General features: G+C 36.0%; 1 protein-coding gene across 3 annotated transcripts; it reads left to right on the plus strand.

Moving 5' to 3' along the window:
- The first annotated feature begins 1,057 nt into the window (after positions 1 to 1,057).
- Positions 1,058 to 15,718, plus strand: LOC127658035 (paired box protein Pax-6-like). 3 transcript variants are annotated; one of them, XM_052147125.1, is made up of 13 exons: positions 1,058 to 1,262; positions 3,762 to 3,832; positions 4,039 to 4,092; positions 7,293 to 7,423; positions 7,809 to 7,847; positions 7,936 to 8,151; positions 8,549 to 8,714; positions 10,904 to 11,062; positions 11,153 to 11,235; positions 11,339 to 11,489; positions 13,140 to 13,252; positions 13,471 to 13,612; positions 14,071 to 15,718. In XM_052147125.1, exons 3-13 carry the CDS (start codon positions 4,080 to 4,082, stop codon positions 14,154 to 14,156), a joined length of 1,299 nt encoding a protein of 432 aa, XP_052003085.1. In that variant the 5' UTR covers positions 1,058 to 1,262; positions 3,762 to 3,832; positions 4,039 to 4,079; the 3' UTR covers positions 14,157 to 15,718. The 3 variants fall into 3 exon arrangements, with proteins under 3 accessions (XP_052003085.1, XP_052003067.1, XP_052003076.1); XM_052147107.1 differs by lacking the exon at positions 3,762 to 3,832; XM_052147116.1 differs by lacking the exons at positions 3,762 to 3,832; positions 7,809 to 7,847.
- The last annotated feature ends 627 nt before the right edge of the window (positions 15,719 to 16,345 follow it).

Consider the following 16,345-nt stretch of genomic DNA (forward strand, 5'->3'; position numbering starts at 1 on the left):
CTTTACATTCCAGTGGCCATGTTACACATAGCCTATTCCATGTTGATATAATTAATTAGGCCTATAGTGGCTCTCAACCATATCAATGTGAAAATGTGACACACACACACACACACACACACACACACACACACACACACACACACACACACACACACACACACACGTTGGGTTTCCATGTTTTATGGGGACTTTCCATAGACATAATTATTTTTAAACTGTACAAACTACATATTCTACCCCCTAACCCTAAACCTAACCCACACAAAAAACTTAGCATTTTTACATTTTCAAAAAACATAATTTCTTATCATTTATAAGCTCTTTTCCTCATGGGGACCGACAAATTGTCCCCACAACGTCACAAATTTCGGGTTTTACTATGCTTATGGGGATATTTGGCCCCCACAAAGAGATAAACACGCACACACACACACACACACACACACACACACACACCGTAAATGTAGATTATTTATATTGTCCAAATGAAAAGGGGAAAGTTGCATACAAAATGTATTCTTTTAGCAATTGTAGCCTATAAGTCAAATCTGTAGGCTAGATCTGGATACTGTAATCTAAAATGTGACCTAATTATCTCACTTGCCATAATTGTGTATGTAAATGCTTTAAAATATATATGCTGTGGAAACTGATAGAAGAGAAAGGATAGAAAGAGTAGCTACAAAACACTAAAATTGCAATTATTCAGTTAATTTTCTGTAAGGCGGCGAGATCCAATAGAAACAGACTGAAGCAATCCAATAACAGGATTTTGCATTTGCACTTGTGAATTGATAAGTAAGCTGAAGGCCTGTTTTCTGCGCAGGCCTTTTTCTGTCATGACAGAGGGTCAGTGCTTCTCTAGTGGACCAGTGAAGAGTTGCAACCAGGAACAGACAGACTAACACAAGAGTACTATCACCAATCAGTATAGGTGTGTTCAACTCTCTCGTCTCTCTACGACCCTCTGCCCCCTCTCTCTCTCACATGCGCCTTCACTTTCTCACTCCCTCTCTCTCGCTCATTCACTCACTCACACACTCACACTCACAAGCGAGCACACACAGTCCCTGCGCAGTCCTGACATCTCCGCTCACTGTCAATCTGTGTGTCTCCTCACCAGGGAATTCCCTTTCAGATAGAGGAACGCTGGAAAACTATATATTTGGAGAAGAACTATTGGAGATTCTTTGTTTTGCACGTCGTTTCACTACGTCGCTTTGAAGGGCTCAGGCGGTGGAGCAGAATGCCTCAAAAAGGTGAGTGTTTCATCTTAATGCTAAAAGTTAGTTGTTAATGCACGACCTCGCGTTATTTCACTGCTCTATAACAATCATGTTGATAGAACATCTTAAAGAGAAAAAATAAACATCTTTCTTATAATTATTCATATTCCTGTTGTCATAAAGTCATACAAATAGTAAATATGTGACTGTCCTGTTAATAGTTTTCAACAAACACTAAAGATAAATGGAGCTGCACTTTCAGATTATGCGTCGTTTAGATTGGCTTTATTTGTCTGAAAAACAAAAACGCAAAAAAAAAAAAAAAAAAAAATGGATAGTATCATGCTTATCTAGAACAGGAAAGTGTTGGGAAACACATTAGGCCCGAACAGTGTTTTAAGGAGCACGGGAATCCACTGACCCGTTGAGTAAAGGTGTCAGTTTGATTCATCAGCCAGCCGAGTGCCCTCTTAAAGATTTGCCTGAATTTTACAAAGGCCTGCGTGCTTTTTATTCTGTACATGTTAATAATATTTTATTTTTTTATTAGAGCGATTAAAAAAAAATATTAATACTAATCAGATGATAAATTTCAATTTTAACAGACTACTACACATATCGCACTGTTGCCGACATAACTAACCAACATCATAATACTGTAAATAATATTATAATTTAAATGTATTATGCCGCGACCCTGTACACAGGATAAGCGGTTGACGATGGATGGATGGATGGAAATGTATTATGTATTACAATGTATTAATTTAAAAATCATCAAAGTTGTTATTTTAGCATTCAATGCAGGCCTACTTTTTCCAAAGTTTGTCATGTTGTATACGCTCAACTCACCATAAACATTCGCTAAATAAATGTAGCTCCAAAAGACAAAAGCTTTTCCCATCGATAGCTGCATAAGATGATTAGGGCATGTTAATGTCAGATCCTTCAAAACTTCCCACTGCGCCTTTGTAGAGATACAGATGCATGCCTGCATGTGAATGATGTTTATGGAGAACACTGTTTCCTGAATAAGCATGTTTAATTAAAGCAATTGTAGTTAAGGATTACACAAAATGCAGATTACATCCTAGTAAACCTTATAAGCAACAGCCTATACACTATGTTAGATAAATCATTAATGGAAACACGCAGAGTCTCAAAGTACTCTCAGAAAGCGTATTAAAGAGCACAAACAAATTAACATTTTACTGAGAAAGCGATTCAGAGGCTTAACATTAATATCACACCATTAGTGTATGGGTTCATTTCTTAACCCGGGTTGCAGTCTTGAACATCTCGCGTGACTTTATTTTATTTATTTTATTTTATAATGGCGTGCCACTTAAAACATGAATTTTCCAATATAGTGGCAACATTTATTAACGAATTAAATCACATTTTAATTTTAATTTGATAGTTAATAGCTGGTAATATCGTGTCCCACTACAAAAATAAAAATAAATATATATGATTAAAAGTCTAATACATATTTACACGTTTTTTATGTGGTGGATCTAAAGTTGAGAACACTTTCAAATGAAAGTGTAAAAGTTTTAAACACTTTTAGAATTAATTAAATTTAAATGTCAAGTTTAGAACACTTTTAGTCTTGGGAAGAAAACGAATAGAAACAGACGCACCAGTTTTGTTATTTCCGCGTATAAGGGGAGAAAATAAAACGAAAGACTTTCCTTCCCTGGGCCCCTTTTTAGCAATGTCACTGAATAGATCCTTTATTGCAATTGTTTTTTCCCAATTGAGCACCCTACTGGGCTGTTGCATCCTTTTACAACCCCTAACAACCCACACCCGTTACACAATCACCTCCAGATATTTATAACGCGAAATTACTTTTCTATTTCCCCAAACCACGCTAACAGAAAAACACATTGGGGTTCGGGCACCGGGGTCATGGCCGTCAGGAAAGAGACAGTGGTTGTGGGTGTGTGTGTGTGTGTGTGTGTATGGTCGTGTGGGGGGCAGGGTGCCCTCGGCTCTTTGTATTCGGGAAAGTATTCGTACGTTTAGTGGGAGGTTATGTTGCTAGTTGCGGAGGCCGAGTTGTGCTCGCTGGGTTTGGGTATAGAAGGTAAAAAGAGGGGCATTGTTGAGCTCCAGCAGGCTTTGTTAGGATTCTTTCACCCCCTCCCGTTCTCACTTTTCAGAGCACTGATGCGAAGTAGACAGCGTGTGTCACACTTTTGACGAGAAGATCTAAAGAGGAAGGCGACCGGTTGAAAATATTTGTACAGACCACCAAGAAATCGAGGCGCGCACTCTCTTCTGTCCGAGACTACATTATGTTTACTTGCTCATCAAGTTGAGTCGTAGGCCTATTTTATGTGCAACCAACTCAATTCTTAACAAATGACAAGTGCAAAAGTTTTTATGACTTTTTCAATTTATTCAATCTGTTGAATATTAACATTCACATTTTCAATGAACCTTAGCTTTTACATTTAGCGCAGGACTTAGTAAATGCTCAAGCAAAGAAGAAAGTACTAATACTACTCTTTTGCTCTATCCTAGGAATGATCTAAATAGTCAGACGCAAATGAAGGGATAAATTGTTTTAAGCGGACATTCAACTCGGTTACCAGGCAAGTTGAACGCTGAAATTCCCATAGAAAGGATTGTTCCCAAGTACATTATTTGACCCCGTTATCCGTTAGACAAATCAACAGCATGATTTTGAGCTGCACCAACGCATCCACCGTAAACGCAATGCCGAAATTGTTGCAGACCTGCAATCTGTGAATAAATGTATTTCAAAACTAACCATAATTATTTTCTTTTTTGTAAATAGAATACCATAGCCAACCCACGTGGGAATCTGGAGTGGCCTCGATGATGCAAAACAGTAAGTGCTTTTCTCATCAAGCTTCTCATGCATAACTAACTGTGAGATATATAATAATTTATTATATGCATCTTATGAATATCATCTTGACATCTTTTACTTTGGGGCTCAACTTATTGTCCAACAACGCTTTTAATTGCACTGTATTTTTTAAGCAACTAAATGAGACACAAAACTTGTGAAAGTCTGAATTGTATAGTGCAGAATGAACTGAATTGGTAAAACCGAAGCGCATGAGATGATTTGGAGTAGGCAATTAGAGTAAAAATTTGCGCAGAAAAAAGAAACACTTACATTATTTTATGCTGCTATTTAAAAGTCCCCCATGCGAGCATATGACATTTTACATCCGATGTCACGCACAAGTAAATTGAAGGCTGATGGGGGAGGAGATATTTATTTCTGCTGCTTCAGTTGCTAACAAATAATTGCAGCTCGGCCTAGATTAATGCTGAAATAGATGCCAACTTCCTCAGAGGACAGTGCCGAAACAACTAATGAACGAAGAATGACATATTCAATTTGATTTGAAGATATTCCGTGCTTTCTTACAGCCGCTTTAGGCAAAAAATAAAATAAACAAACCAATAAGCAATTACTAAATTATGTTAGTCTTTAAACGGCATAAATAACATCAGATAGTTTATGCAATTGTCTCTTGTTGTAGCAAAATAGCTCTGAAACAGGATAAATGCAGTTACTTTTTTATTATGAAATTACATGCAGTTATACTATATATATATATATATATATATATATATATATATATATATATATATATATATATATATATATATATATATATATATATAGCCTATGTATAACTGCATGTAATTTCAACTGCATGTAATATTAACAAAAACATTTTCTTCTGTTAAATCTTTGACAGAGAGAAGTAATAAAATAACCTTGACATGTGCTTCGAATTTATTTTCAAGTGCGCATCCGAAGAATATACATTAATCTTCACATTTATGCAACTGAACAAACTATGTTATTCCATTTCAAATCTCAAATTTAACCTGGCTTTAGTCGGGATTGATAATGGATATGTAGTCTGGGGAGCTGCAAAATTTACAACATATGTTTTCCAACTAGTAGGGGAGCAATAAAGTACAAGTCTCACTATGAACAGATCCGCAGTTCTACACCGTGGGGAATTATATGATTATTAAGACTTAACCTTTGAACTGCAAGCTGATAGTCCAGGTCATGTTTCTAAGTGACGGTGACATCGTTTAAATATTCATTTGATAAACGCGCACGCCTTTTCGCATTCAAAGATCTCTAAAATCCAACTAATCCAGGAATGATTGAAGACAGAGAGGATGACATGTGGACTATTCCGATGGATTTGGAAGGATTACCACACATTTGTTAGGCATAATAGGGAAGACATCAATGCTTAAATTATCAGGTTAATTAAAATGAGTCCGGGAATCTGGCATTTCAAATGTAGGCTCTATTTAATATATTTAGTAGGCCTTGAAAAATAATTAGTTTAAATGTATTCAAATATATTATTAAACCTGTCTGAATGAACCTGATCACTACATTAGATGTTAAAGTAATTTAAGTAATTGTTAAGGTTCATATGAGGTAGAACTTTCATTTTAACAACAGCACATTTCACTTTTAAGATAACTAAAGTAAGGGCCTGTTCAGGACTGTATATTTCCCATTAACTCTGCACAATGCGACTCTAGCAGATGTGCAGGGTTTGTTACTAAACACATACAGATGGAATAATAATAAAAAAAAAACTGTTTTTTCAGTTTTAATATGCTTTTAAACATGCATGCCCCTGTCCTCACGCCCACACATTGCCCCGGTAGCTACAAATAAAATGAAGCCTCCTTTCAAGGCAACACGACCAGAGTGCAATTTTGTCTGATATCCAAATGCAGACAGAAAGGGTCGTTTTATCACACTACTATTTGTCGTGACGATGCGTTTTTCAAAAGCAGAGCAGTGTCATATAAAGTGACAGTCCTGCCACAAGTACTTCAGCTGATCTTTCCATGCATGATCCGAGACGACCCCCGCCTATTTCCAGAAATTAAGCTCAAACTTGACGTGCAGCTCGCTTTATTCTAAAGACAAAAGTCAGAGAGTCTCATCATATTTCCCCCCTCTTCTTCTTCTATATTTGGAGCTTATTTATTGCTTAAGAGCTCAGGCTCCTGAAGTCAGAAGGGAGAGGAGCAGAGAGCTAGAGCACACACACACACTCCGGGGAGGCTTTTCATAGAGATTCGGTTCAGGTTTTTTGGTAGCTCTGAATTTTCTCTTCACTGGACTTTCCTATCAGTTCAAAATACACAATCTGGTATGTACTTTTCTTTATCATCTGTTGCTTATGGGTTGTACTTTTTTTACAGTGTCATGCTTTATTTAGCTATACAAATTAATTTGTTTAGGTGAGACTTTTGGAATTACAGATTGTTATTGCAATGAACTGTACTTGTAATATGTGTGATTTGGACACTTGAATTGTAAAACATCATTGGTTTATGCTTTGTGATATTCTCTTTAAGACTTTCTGGATTTGTTGTTCCTCGGTGGCACTATGTGTTTTGAGTTGTGTTTTTAACACTAGTGCATTATAAGTTGTGTTTATTTGGGATTTGTTAGTCTATTGAATTAGAGTTTCCAAATGCTGGCACACGATCTTGCGGAAAGCCGATATCTTGAGAACATATGAACAATCTGATTATGAAAATCTCAGTTCACTTGAATGGAGATGTTCAGATTCAGAGGTCATTTCATCAGTCGATTGTGTGTGTGTGTGTGTGTGTGTGTGTGTGTGTGTGTGTGTGTGTGTGTATTGATTTGAGCCCAGTGAATGACATTCAGATGCTGATTTACAGAGTACACAGAGATGTGTGACAGTATTCAAACTGTTAATTTAACAAAATGTAAAAGTTGACATGCCTTTAAAAAACAGTAAAAACAGGATAAACAGTATATGCTTATTTCTTTCTTTTTTAAGTCAACTGTTCTTTTGATGCTCACACTTTATTACAGTGTTCATGTTACTTTGTATTTACAAAATTCTGTAATTTGACTCGGTCTGTCAATAACACTGATCAAAGAAAAGCTCTAAGAAGTGGTGCTTTGTTCTTGACAATGGGACACCTATTGTGGAGTGTTTTCAAGGCGAAAGACGAGCCAATTTGTTATGTCTCCATGTGCCACAGGTCACAGTGGCGTCAACCAGCTCGGTGGGGTCTTTGTGAACGGCAGACCGCTACCGGACTCAACCAGACAGAAGATCGTCGAACTCGCTCACAGTGGAGCACGACCCTGCGATATCTCCAGGATTTTGCAGGTGCCCATCCATCCCATTTGTACATTCACAAGCTTTATGGATTTTAGTCAATTATAGTCAATTAAAATTAGTCTCAAGTCATACTCAGTAATTCTAATTAGCTATAATGGTCACATATGGTGCCCATGTTACACCTATTAGATGTAAATACAATCAATTATGAGTATAATTATACTAGCAATTGAATTTACTAGCAGCTCCAAAAGATATTTTCAAATTAAGAACTTTTGTCTGTATTACTCAGTAACTAATTATGTAATTATACTGTAATAAGCACAACTGTGAATTACTTCTCACTTATGTCAGGTTGAAAGATAAGTATCAAACATTTGAAACTAAATGAAATTATCCTAGCAATTTTAAGGCATATTTTCTGTGTTCATAGACCCATGATGATGCAAAAGTCCAACTGAACAATAAGAACGTAAGCGTATATAGTAACACGTTTATTATATTATTTCACTTTAGTTTTAAATAATGTATGTGAATTGTGTATATTGTTGTTCATTCAGGTGTCGAATGGCTGTGTGAGTAAGATTCTGGGGAGATATTATGAGACCGGCTCCATCCGACCACGAGCAATTGGAGGCAGCAAACCGAGGGTAGCAACGCCCGAAGTGGTCGGGAAAATAGCACAGTACAAAAGGGAGTGCCCTTCTATCTTCGCCTGGGAAATTCGTGACAGGCTACTGTCAGAGGGCGTGTGCACCAACGATAACATACCGAGTGTAAGTGCAAATAATAGTTCAATTGCATAATGTTATTTATCACCTGGTTTCATGCAAATATCATTGTGCACTTATGTCAGTAAATAAGACACCATCACCACATTTCTTACATCAAATTAAATTGTGGATTAACAAACTGCAAATTGCTTTGGTTAGATGTAAATACCGAAGATGAACACTCAACATTGACGTTTTTACATTTGTGATTATCAACAGATAGAAGACAAATCAATTGCAGATGATGAACATTTTTTTAAGATCATACAGCTTTAGAATTGCAGCAGACTTTAGAGGGAGTTGTAAATTGTGGAACAGGCTGACACAATAAAATAAAATGTAATTTTAAGAGCTGGCTATGCAAACAGCACTGACTGATGAAATTCCTTTTGCTATTCAGGTGTCGTCGATAAATCGAGTCCTGCGCAACCTGGCTAGTGAAAAGCAACAGATGGGTGCAGATGGCATGTATGACAAGCTGAGAATGCTCAACGGGCAGACAGGCACGTGGGGGACACGCCCAGGATGGTACCCTGGTACGTCCATGCCAGGACAACCAAATCAAGGTGAGATGGTCTACTAGTGATAATAAGTAATAAGAGCATCACCATCATTATCATCAGCAACAATATAATAACAGCTTAAAACAAAAAAAATAACATCAGTAATAATAATAAAATAATAATAATAATTATAATAATAATAATAGAGATAAGCACTATTCTTATATTTGTGGTTTCATTTTTATTGTTAATAAAAATTTGCAAAAATAATAATAATAATAGATATAAGTACTATTCATATTATTTGTGGTTTTATTTTTTATTGTTAATTTAGTATATTATATATTTGTTTATTTAGTGTAAATATTATTTTATAACTTTATTTGTTTTAAAATATTTTTTTTATTTATTTTTTTTAAGTTTGTACATCTACTTGCAGCTGTACTGCAGTCAATAGTTTTGCATCTATTTGTAGATACATTATGTTAAGCAATGTAATTTATAACTCGTTGAGTGCCATTGACAAGCCTGGATTAGGAAAAGCCACTCGATAAAAAAAAAAAAAAAAAGTTAGAACGAATTAATCAGTAATTAATTTTCCACTTCAATATGGCTTCAGTCTTGGCCTGGGATTTGCGTGACTAGAAACAGAGTATTTCCACGGAGGAGTCCATGTGGTCCCACCTGCCCCCTCTCCCTTCCACTGCCCTCGACAGCATTTGCACCCCATGGGGAGTGAGAGAAAAGTACTTTGCATCCCGGGACAAAAGATGTTTCTGTCACATGCACGAATTTGTGACAGGCACAGCTCTGTCCATCTGTAATTGCTCATTAGAGATTGTTTTGTTTTGTCTTGTTTTATCTTTAGAGAGAGAGAGAGAGAATGAACAGGCTTTTGGTTAGAAAAGACAATGAGTTGAAATGAACAGTTTGTTTCTAATCAGGTTGAGGAATCCTTTACCAAATCCTGCATATGGCTAAGAATATTAAAAACAAAAAAATCCAAGATAATTTCTGATGTGTTTTGTTCGAACTTGCAATAACATGTTTGTTTAGGGAATGGCTCACGCAGTAAAGAAAATTCGGAACTGTAAGGCATTCTTTTTTCTTCTTCTGTAGAACCCAAAGGGAAAATTGTTTCAAAATTTCCATACAATGACCATTAGTTTAAAAATATGGACATATATACTACTTGGTGTAGCCTACTGGTTCTTTTATGGTGTTTTTTTTGCTGTTGTTCATTTTAAAGCTTGACACCATGGCCACATTGAACTGTCATTGTATGAAAAATAGCTGTCTAAAGAGTCTTTAAAAAATATAAAATAAAAGTACATGGGTTTGGAACAATTTGAGGTTGAGTAAATAAATTACAGAATTCTAATTTTTAGGATAATCCCCCAGCTAGTGCAGAGAGAACACCAGGAATTGACTTATTCTGATTGGAGAGTCTTCTCTTGAGCCTTCCTAAAGCAAGCGAAGTCCTTTCAATGGTCAGCTACTGTTGAACGTATACATCCTAACTGGCGTTTAACAGGCCCAGCCTGGGGTTCTTTGATTAATGACAGTGGTGTGTAGAGGTTAACATACTGAACTGAAAGGTCTGTTGACTAGATCCTTGTCTTATACAATGCTGAGCACTGCATGCCTCTTTTTGTTATTCCTTTCCAATTGTGCCTGCAGGAGATTTTGAGCCCTACGAGGAAAAAAAAAAAAATAAGCCTGGCAGCCCATCTCTGTCAGAACAGTTTAATGGTTCCCCTTATTCTTGTGGTATTGTGTTATAGAGAAAAGCAGCACTCTATTCAAGTGTTGGTGGTCACCTCAACAGGTCCCCGGACACCCATACAATGAATAGCACTAAAGACTTCCAACACATTCTACTGTATGTGCTGGAGAAGCTTTTGGTATGAAAACATTTAAAGAATACGTAAAAGAATAGGCAAGAAGTTGAGGTCTTACAACAAGACTTCAAAATTAAACAATCTCGTTAATTCATTCGCAAGTCCAAAATTTAGTAATACGAAAATAGGTTGTTGTTTATTTGAAGGCTCAAACTTTTAAAATTCCTTAGATGCTGAAATGTTTTTTTTTTTTTTCAAATTCAAATCTTTAGACAAATAGTTGGAATTGGACTTGGTGTGAAAAGTTTTTTTGCGAAAATGCAAAAATAAAAATTTTGTCATTTAGTCGTCACAAAGTAAAGCAAGATGTGCATTGCACAAACTCAACATTCTTTGCCTTTTTTTAAACAGATGGTTGCCAGCAACAAGACAATGGAGGCGAGAACACGAACTCCATTAGCTCAAATGGTGAGGACTCAGATGAGACTCAAATGCGTCTGCAGTTGAAAAGAAAATTGCAAAGGAACAGAACGTCATTCACTCAAGAGCAGATTGAAGCACTGGAAAAAGGTGAGCACCAAGTGTACGCATCAACAACTAATGTTGCACTTACCTAGATGTGGTTCAAAGAATAATTAATGTTGTCTCTTTTGGTTTTAGAGTTTGAAAGAACCCACTATCCCGATGTTTTTGCGAGAGAAAGACTTGCAGCAAAAATCGACCTCCCAGAAGCAAGAATACAGGTGAGAGGAACAGACAACTAAATCTGCTGGCTATAGCCAAAATCTAAACAGTTTTAGGGTCACTATTATTGCTTATATATATATACCTCCTCTGTGCTCATAGGTATGGTTTTCAAACAGAAGAGCAAAATGGAGGAGGGAAGAGAAGCTGAGGAACCAGCGACGGCAAGCTAGCAACTCCTCCAGTCACATTGCCATCAGCAGCAGTTTCAACTCAAGTGTTTATCAGACCATCCCACAGCCCGCCACTCCCGGTAAATGCCACACCACAGCCTAAGCACTAGTTGATCATATATAAGGCACACAATGTGGCCTTTTTAAACAAAGTTTACATTTCTTTGAAAAACATGTACAACAATATTTTAAAAAGAATCAATGCATCTGAACTTGATACACTGAGTCCGAAAGATAATACTGCAATCAGTGCTTGGTAGACTTCTCAGATGTAATCCAGTACTGACTGCATATGACATGACTTAGATTTTAATCAGTAACTAAATCTTTTAGATTACACTTTTTAGGTAATTGATTATTTGACTTATTTTGGATTACTCATTTCATATTTGAATTCAAATCTAGTCATTAATTAAATGTATTAAAGGAGCAATTCCTGCAAAAATTATTATTCTCTCATCATTTACTCACTCTGATGTGGTCTCAAACTCGTACGACTCTTTTCCTCTGTGGAATACATATGGAGATATTTTTATGGAGAAATAATGTGAATATATTTCCATACAATGCAAGTCAATGGGGAAAAACACTTCCAGCCTCCAAAAAGGACATAAAGGCAGCATAAAGTAATCCATACAACTCAAATGGTTTAATCCATGTCTTCTGATGTGATACAATCAGTTTTGGGTGAGAATCAGACCAAAATGCAAAAGCTCAATTATACTTCCATGTGCTTGACACAGATGTCAAGATATATAGTGAAAAAAAAGAGTTACATTTCGGTCTGATTCTCACCCAAAACTGATCGTATCACTTCAGAAGATTTAAGAGATTGTTTTTGGATATTAAACATCTTAAGTTGTATGGATTAACTTTATGCTGCCTCCATGTCCTTTTGGAGCTCGAAAGTGACGATCCCCATTGACTTTCATTGTATGGATATAAACACATCATATTGCCATTTATTTTTGGGTGAATTATTCCTTTAATACGCTCCTTGCATTAATAATAAGGAAAACATACATAATATAATATACATTATACATTATATATATTATATTATACACATAAATGCAAAAATTGCATTCATCAGTTACCCCCCCCCCCCTTCTCTCTTTGAAAGTCAAGTTGTTTCTGTACATGGTTAATTAAGAAACAAGACTGCACTGTCTTCAGTGTATGTTGTGCTACATGGCTACACATATGACACATATTTCATGCTCTGAGTCTGGTCTTTTCAAATTTAGGAGCATAATCAGTAAATTACAAACAACTTTCCAATAAAGCTAATGTAATCCATAAAATTATCTGTAATCTGATTATGCACATTATAAAATGTAATATAATCAAATTAAAGTACTTTACTTTTGTAATATGATTATGTAACCCAGATTACATGTAATTCGTTACTTTCAAGCACTGACTACAACAAGCCATTTCTTTTTTTTATAGATCAAATGCCACTCAATTAATTCAAAGATTCCAAATGTTAAAATACACAAATATTTTATTGTTGCATGTCATTAAGTAACATTACATTTGGTGTGAACAAGCTTTGAGCTTTAAATCAGTTACCTCCCCTGTGAAAATTAAAATTCAACCATGATAGCTTGGTTTTTTCCCCAATTATACATTTTTTTTTTTTTTTGCTGATTCAGTTTAATAACAAGTACACAAGAAATCAAAAATTCTTCCTGAAATAAACCATGTGTTCTTTTTCACTTTATCAGTGTCCTTCACAACAGGGTCAATGCTAGGCAGATCAGACACAGCCCTGACCAACACATATGCTGGTCTGCCTCCCATGCCCAGCTTCACAATGACCAACAACCTGCCTATGCAAGTGAGTTGCACCATGAACACCTGTTTCCACTCTCCCCTTGAAAACTCTGACAATGTACTGTGTGTGATGCTGCCTTAAAAGTCTCCCATTCCATCACCAAGCTTAAACTATATTTACATGTTGACAACGATACTGACAAATCCTCTGTGTCCAAACTAAGCTGTGCATGTAGATATAACCAAAACTATTTATTTATACACATATATTCTTTTTTATAGCCAAGCCAGACTTCTTCCTATTCCTGCATGCTGCCCACCAGTCCGTCAGTGAATGGGCGAAGCTACGACACATACACACCCCCTCATATGCAGGCACACATGAACAGCCAATCAATGGCAACTTCTGGTACCACCTCAACAGGTAGGCAGAATAGTTCATTGTGTACCAGCTTGGTGATGTAAACTACAGTCTGACCAGTTAACAAAACTCACCCTTGTTCAATTAGTACATATGTTGGAAGACACTCTTTAACATTTTTGTTGCTTTCACATCAGTATTTTTGTTCATATATTTATACAAACTGTATATACAGTATGAACAAAATATGATGTAATCATTCAATATAATTTTAAACGCATGACTCTCTTGTATCTATGATTGTGTTTTGACTTCTCTCATCCTCGATTTTGTTCCACGAAAAAGCTTAAAGGCATTTTTTTATTATCAAATAACTTTAACTTCATATCTTGTAAAAAGAGCCCTAGAAAAATAATACCTAGTAGTTCTTCTCAAGTCTATAGACATTCTTACATAGGACCAATGCTCAGTTTGTAAATATTTTTTTTTACCCATGTCCTTTATTATTTCTCATTTTATAGGACTCATCTCCCCTGGAGTATCTGTCCCTGTCCAAGTTCCCGGAACTGAGTCAGACATGTCTCAGTACTGGTCAAGATTACAGTAAAGAAAAGAGTTACTTGGCTCTATGACTTTCACACTAAGAGACACTAACAGAGAAACTGGACCTCTGAGGCAGTATTCTACACACATGCATACACACACACACACACACACACACACACACAAACAAATACGAGGCAAGGACGAGGAGACCTGGGGTCTCTCTTCACGCTGAACCATTCTTAAAACTTGTGGCACTAGCTTTACGAGGAAAAATGGATGCTTAACAAAAGAGTGACATAACGGATTCTTGCAAAGTGGCCGGATTTAGAAAAAGAGAAGAAATGGAATGGAACAAAAAAAATCTAACCTCAGCTACATCCACGTTTTTCAATTTCCATTTTTTGTTGTATTGGTACATTGGCATTTATTCATTGGCACATAAGTAAAGACTATGAGAAAAATTAAACAGCCAAAAATATATGGTGATCTTGCACCCATTTGAAATGGAAGAACACAAGTCAATTTATTATGACTGTTTTCTTTTGACTTCATAAAGGCCCATATCACACCAGTTCACCAGGGAATCAGAAACATACCAAGAGGAGAACACAAATTTGTTTGCCCACTAGTTATTTCACTTTTGGGAGTTACTGGCTATAAGGATGAGGTTCAAATCTACTCACAATGGCTTTAGTTGATGACTGTGGTGAACATGCACAATATTGTAGCTACAATGGAACAACAGCCATTTTATGAATTCCTGAGTACTGGTTATGTATGTGAAGGTTTGGACCAAAACCTTTGCTGGGTAGACATGGTCTGATTATGAGGCTGTTTTGTGTTTGATAATTTATAATTGTAACGGAATGGAAAGAAAGATTTCAGTTCCAATACGGCAGACTTTACCATCAAAATGACATTCATCCAGTTTGTTGCTATCCAATTGTAAGTATTTGTTTCCCTAAAAATCTCCAAGAAATGTTGTGGAACATAAATATATTCTCATTTTTATCGCCCCGAGAAAATTATATAAATGTTTTATACAGATTTTCATGCATTGTTAAAAAAGGAAAAACATTTATTTAGGTCAGGTACAAGTTGTCTATTAGGTATAGTTGTATTATAGTGTCCTACAGTCAAATAATTTTGTGAGACTAGAAATATTTAATTCCAATAATTGATTAGAAATGCTTGACGGAGTTTAAAAAATAAAAGTGTTTGGCAGTTGTTTACAAGTGCATATCAGACTTTAACCATTGTTGATTGTAAAAACAGACCAAAGCCTTTGTACTTCATCTATTACACAACAATTTTATCTTTTGTTATTGTTAGTCTTGTGTTGCTACATTTTGTAAAAACAATGTTTTACATTCTAGTACACTGGCTTCGAGTTTATTTGACTGTGGCTTAATCACACAGTCCTTTATTTATGATCGACAACTATTTGTGGTTTTAAAACATGTTTTGTTGTGTACCTGAAACATGAACACTTGTAATGATTTTTGTGTCTGAGCAATGCTTTGGAATACGAAAGGTCTACCCTGTCTTGCAGATATTTCAATTTAACTTTATTTAAAAGCTTTCTAAATGTATTTTCTGAAAACTATTAAAAAAACATTTTGTACAGTATTTGGTTTCACTCCAATATATTTTATGTGCCATGAAGTTTCAAAAATACAATATGTTTTTTTAGATGGTACTACTAAAATAAAAAAAAATAATGCTATTATTAAGCAAACTATATTGAAAAGTTTGTGGACAAACTTTAGGTTGGCTTGAAAAAGCCTAGTCTGAAAGTTTATAGAAAGATAGACAGACAGATATATAGAAAGATAGAAAGATGTGTTTTTCTACCTGGTTACTAGGGTTAGCTCATCTGGTTGCTAGGCAGTTACCACAGTGATACACAAAAGGCTTGTTGCAACCCTGAGTCAAATGAGCCAACCTGGAAGTCTCAACGATGTTCTAGTTCAGAGATATGTGATTTGTTACTTGGTTGCTATGGTAACCCCATCTGTTTGCTAGGCAGTTACCAAGGTGATACTCAAAAGGCTCCTTGCTACCTTGAGTCAAATGACCCAACCCGGAAGTCTCTACGACGTTCTGGTGCAGAATATATGTTTTGTTACATGGTTGCTAGGGTAACCCCATCTGGATGCTAGGCAGTTATCAAGGTGATACTCAAAAGGCTTCTTGCTACCCTAAGTCAAATGCACGACACTGGAAGTCTCTACGATGTTCTGGTGCATA

This window comes from Xyrauchen texanus, chromosome 2, assembly GCF_025860055.1.
Source record: "Xyrauchen texanus isolate HMW12.3.18 chromosome 2, RBS_HiC_50CHRs, whole genome shotgun sequence".
Lineage (NCBI taxonomy): Eukaryota > Metazoa > Chordata > Actinopteri > Cypriniformes > Catostomidae > Xyrauchen > Xyrauchen texanus.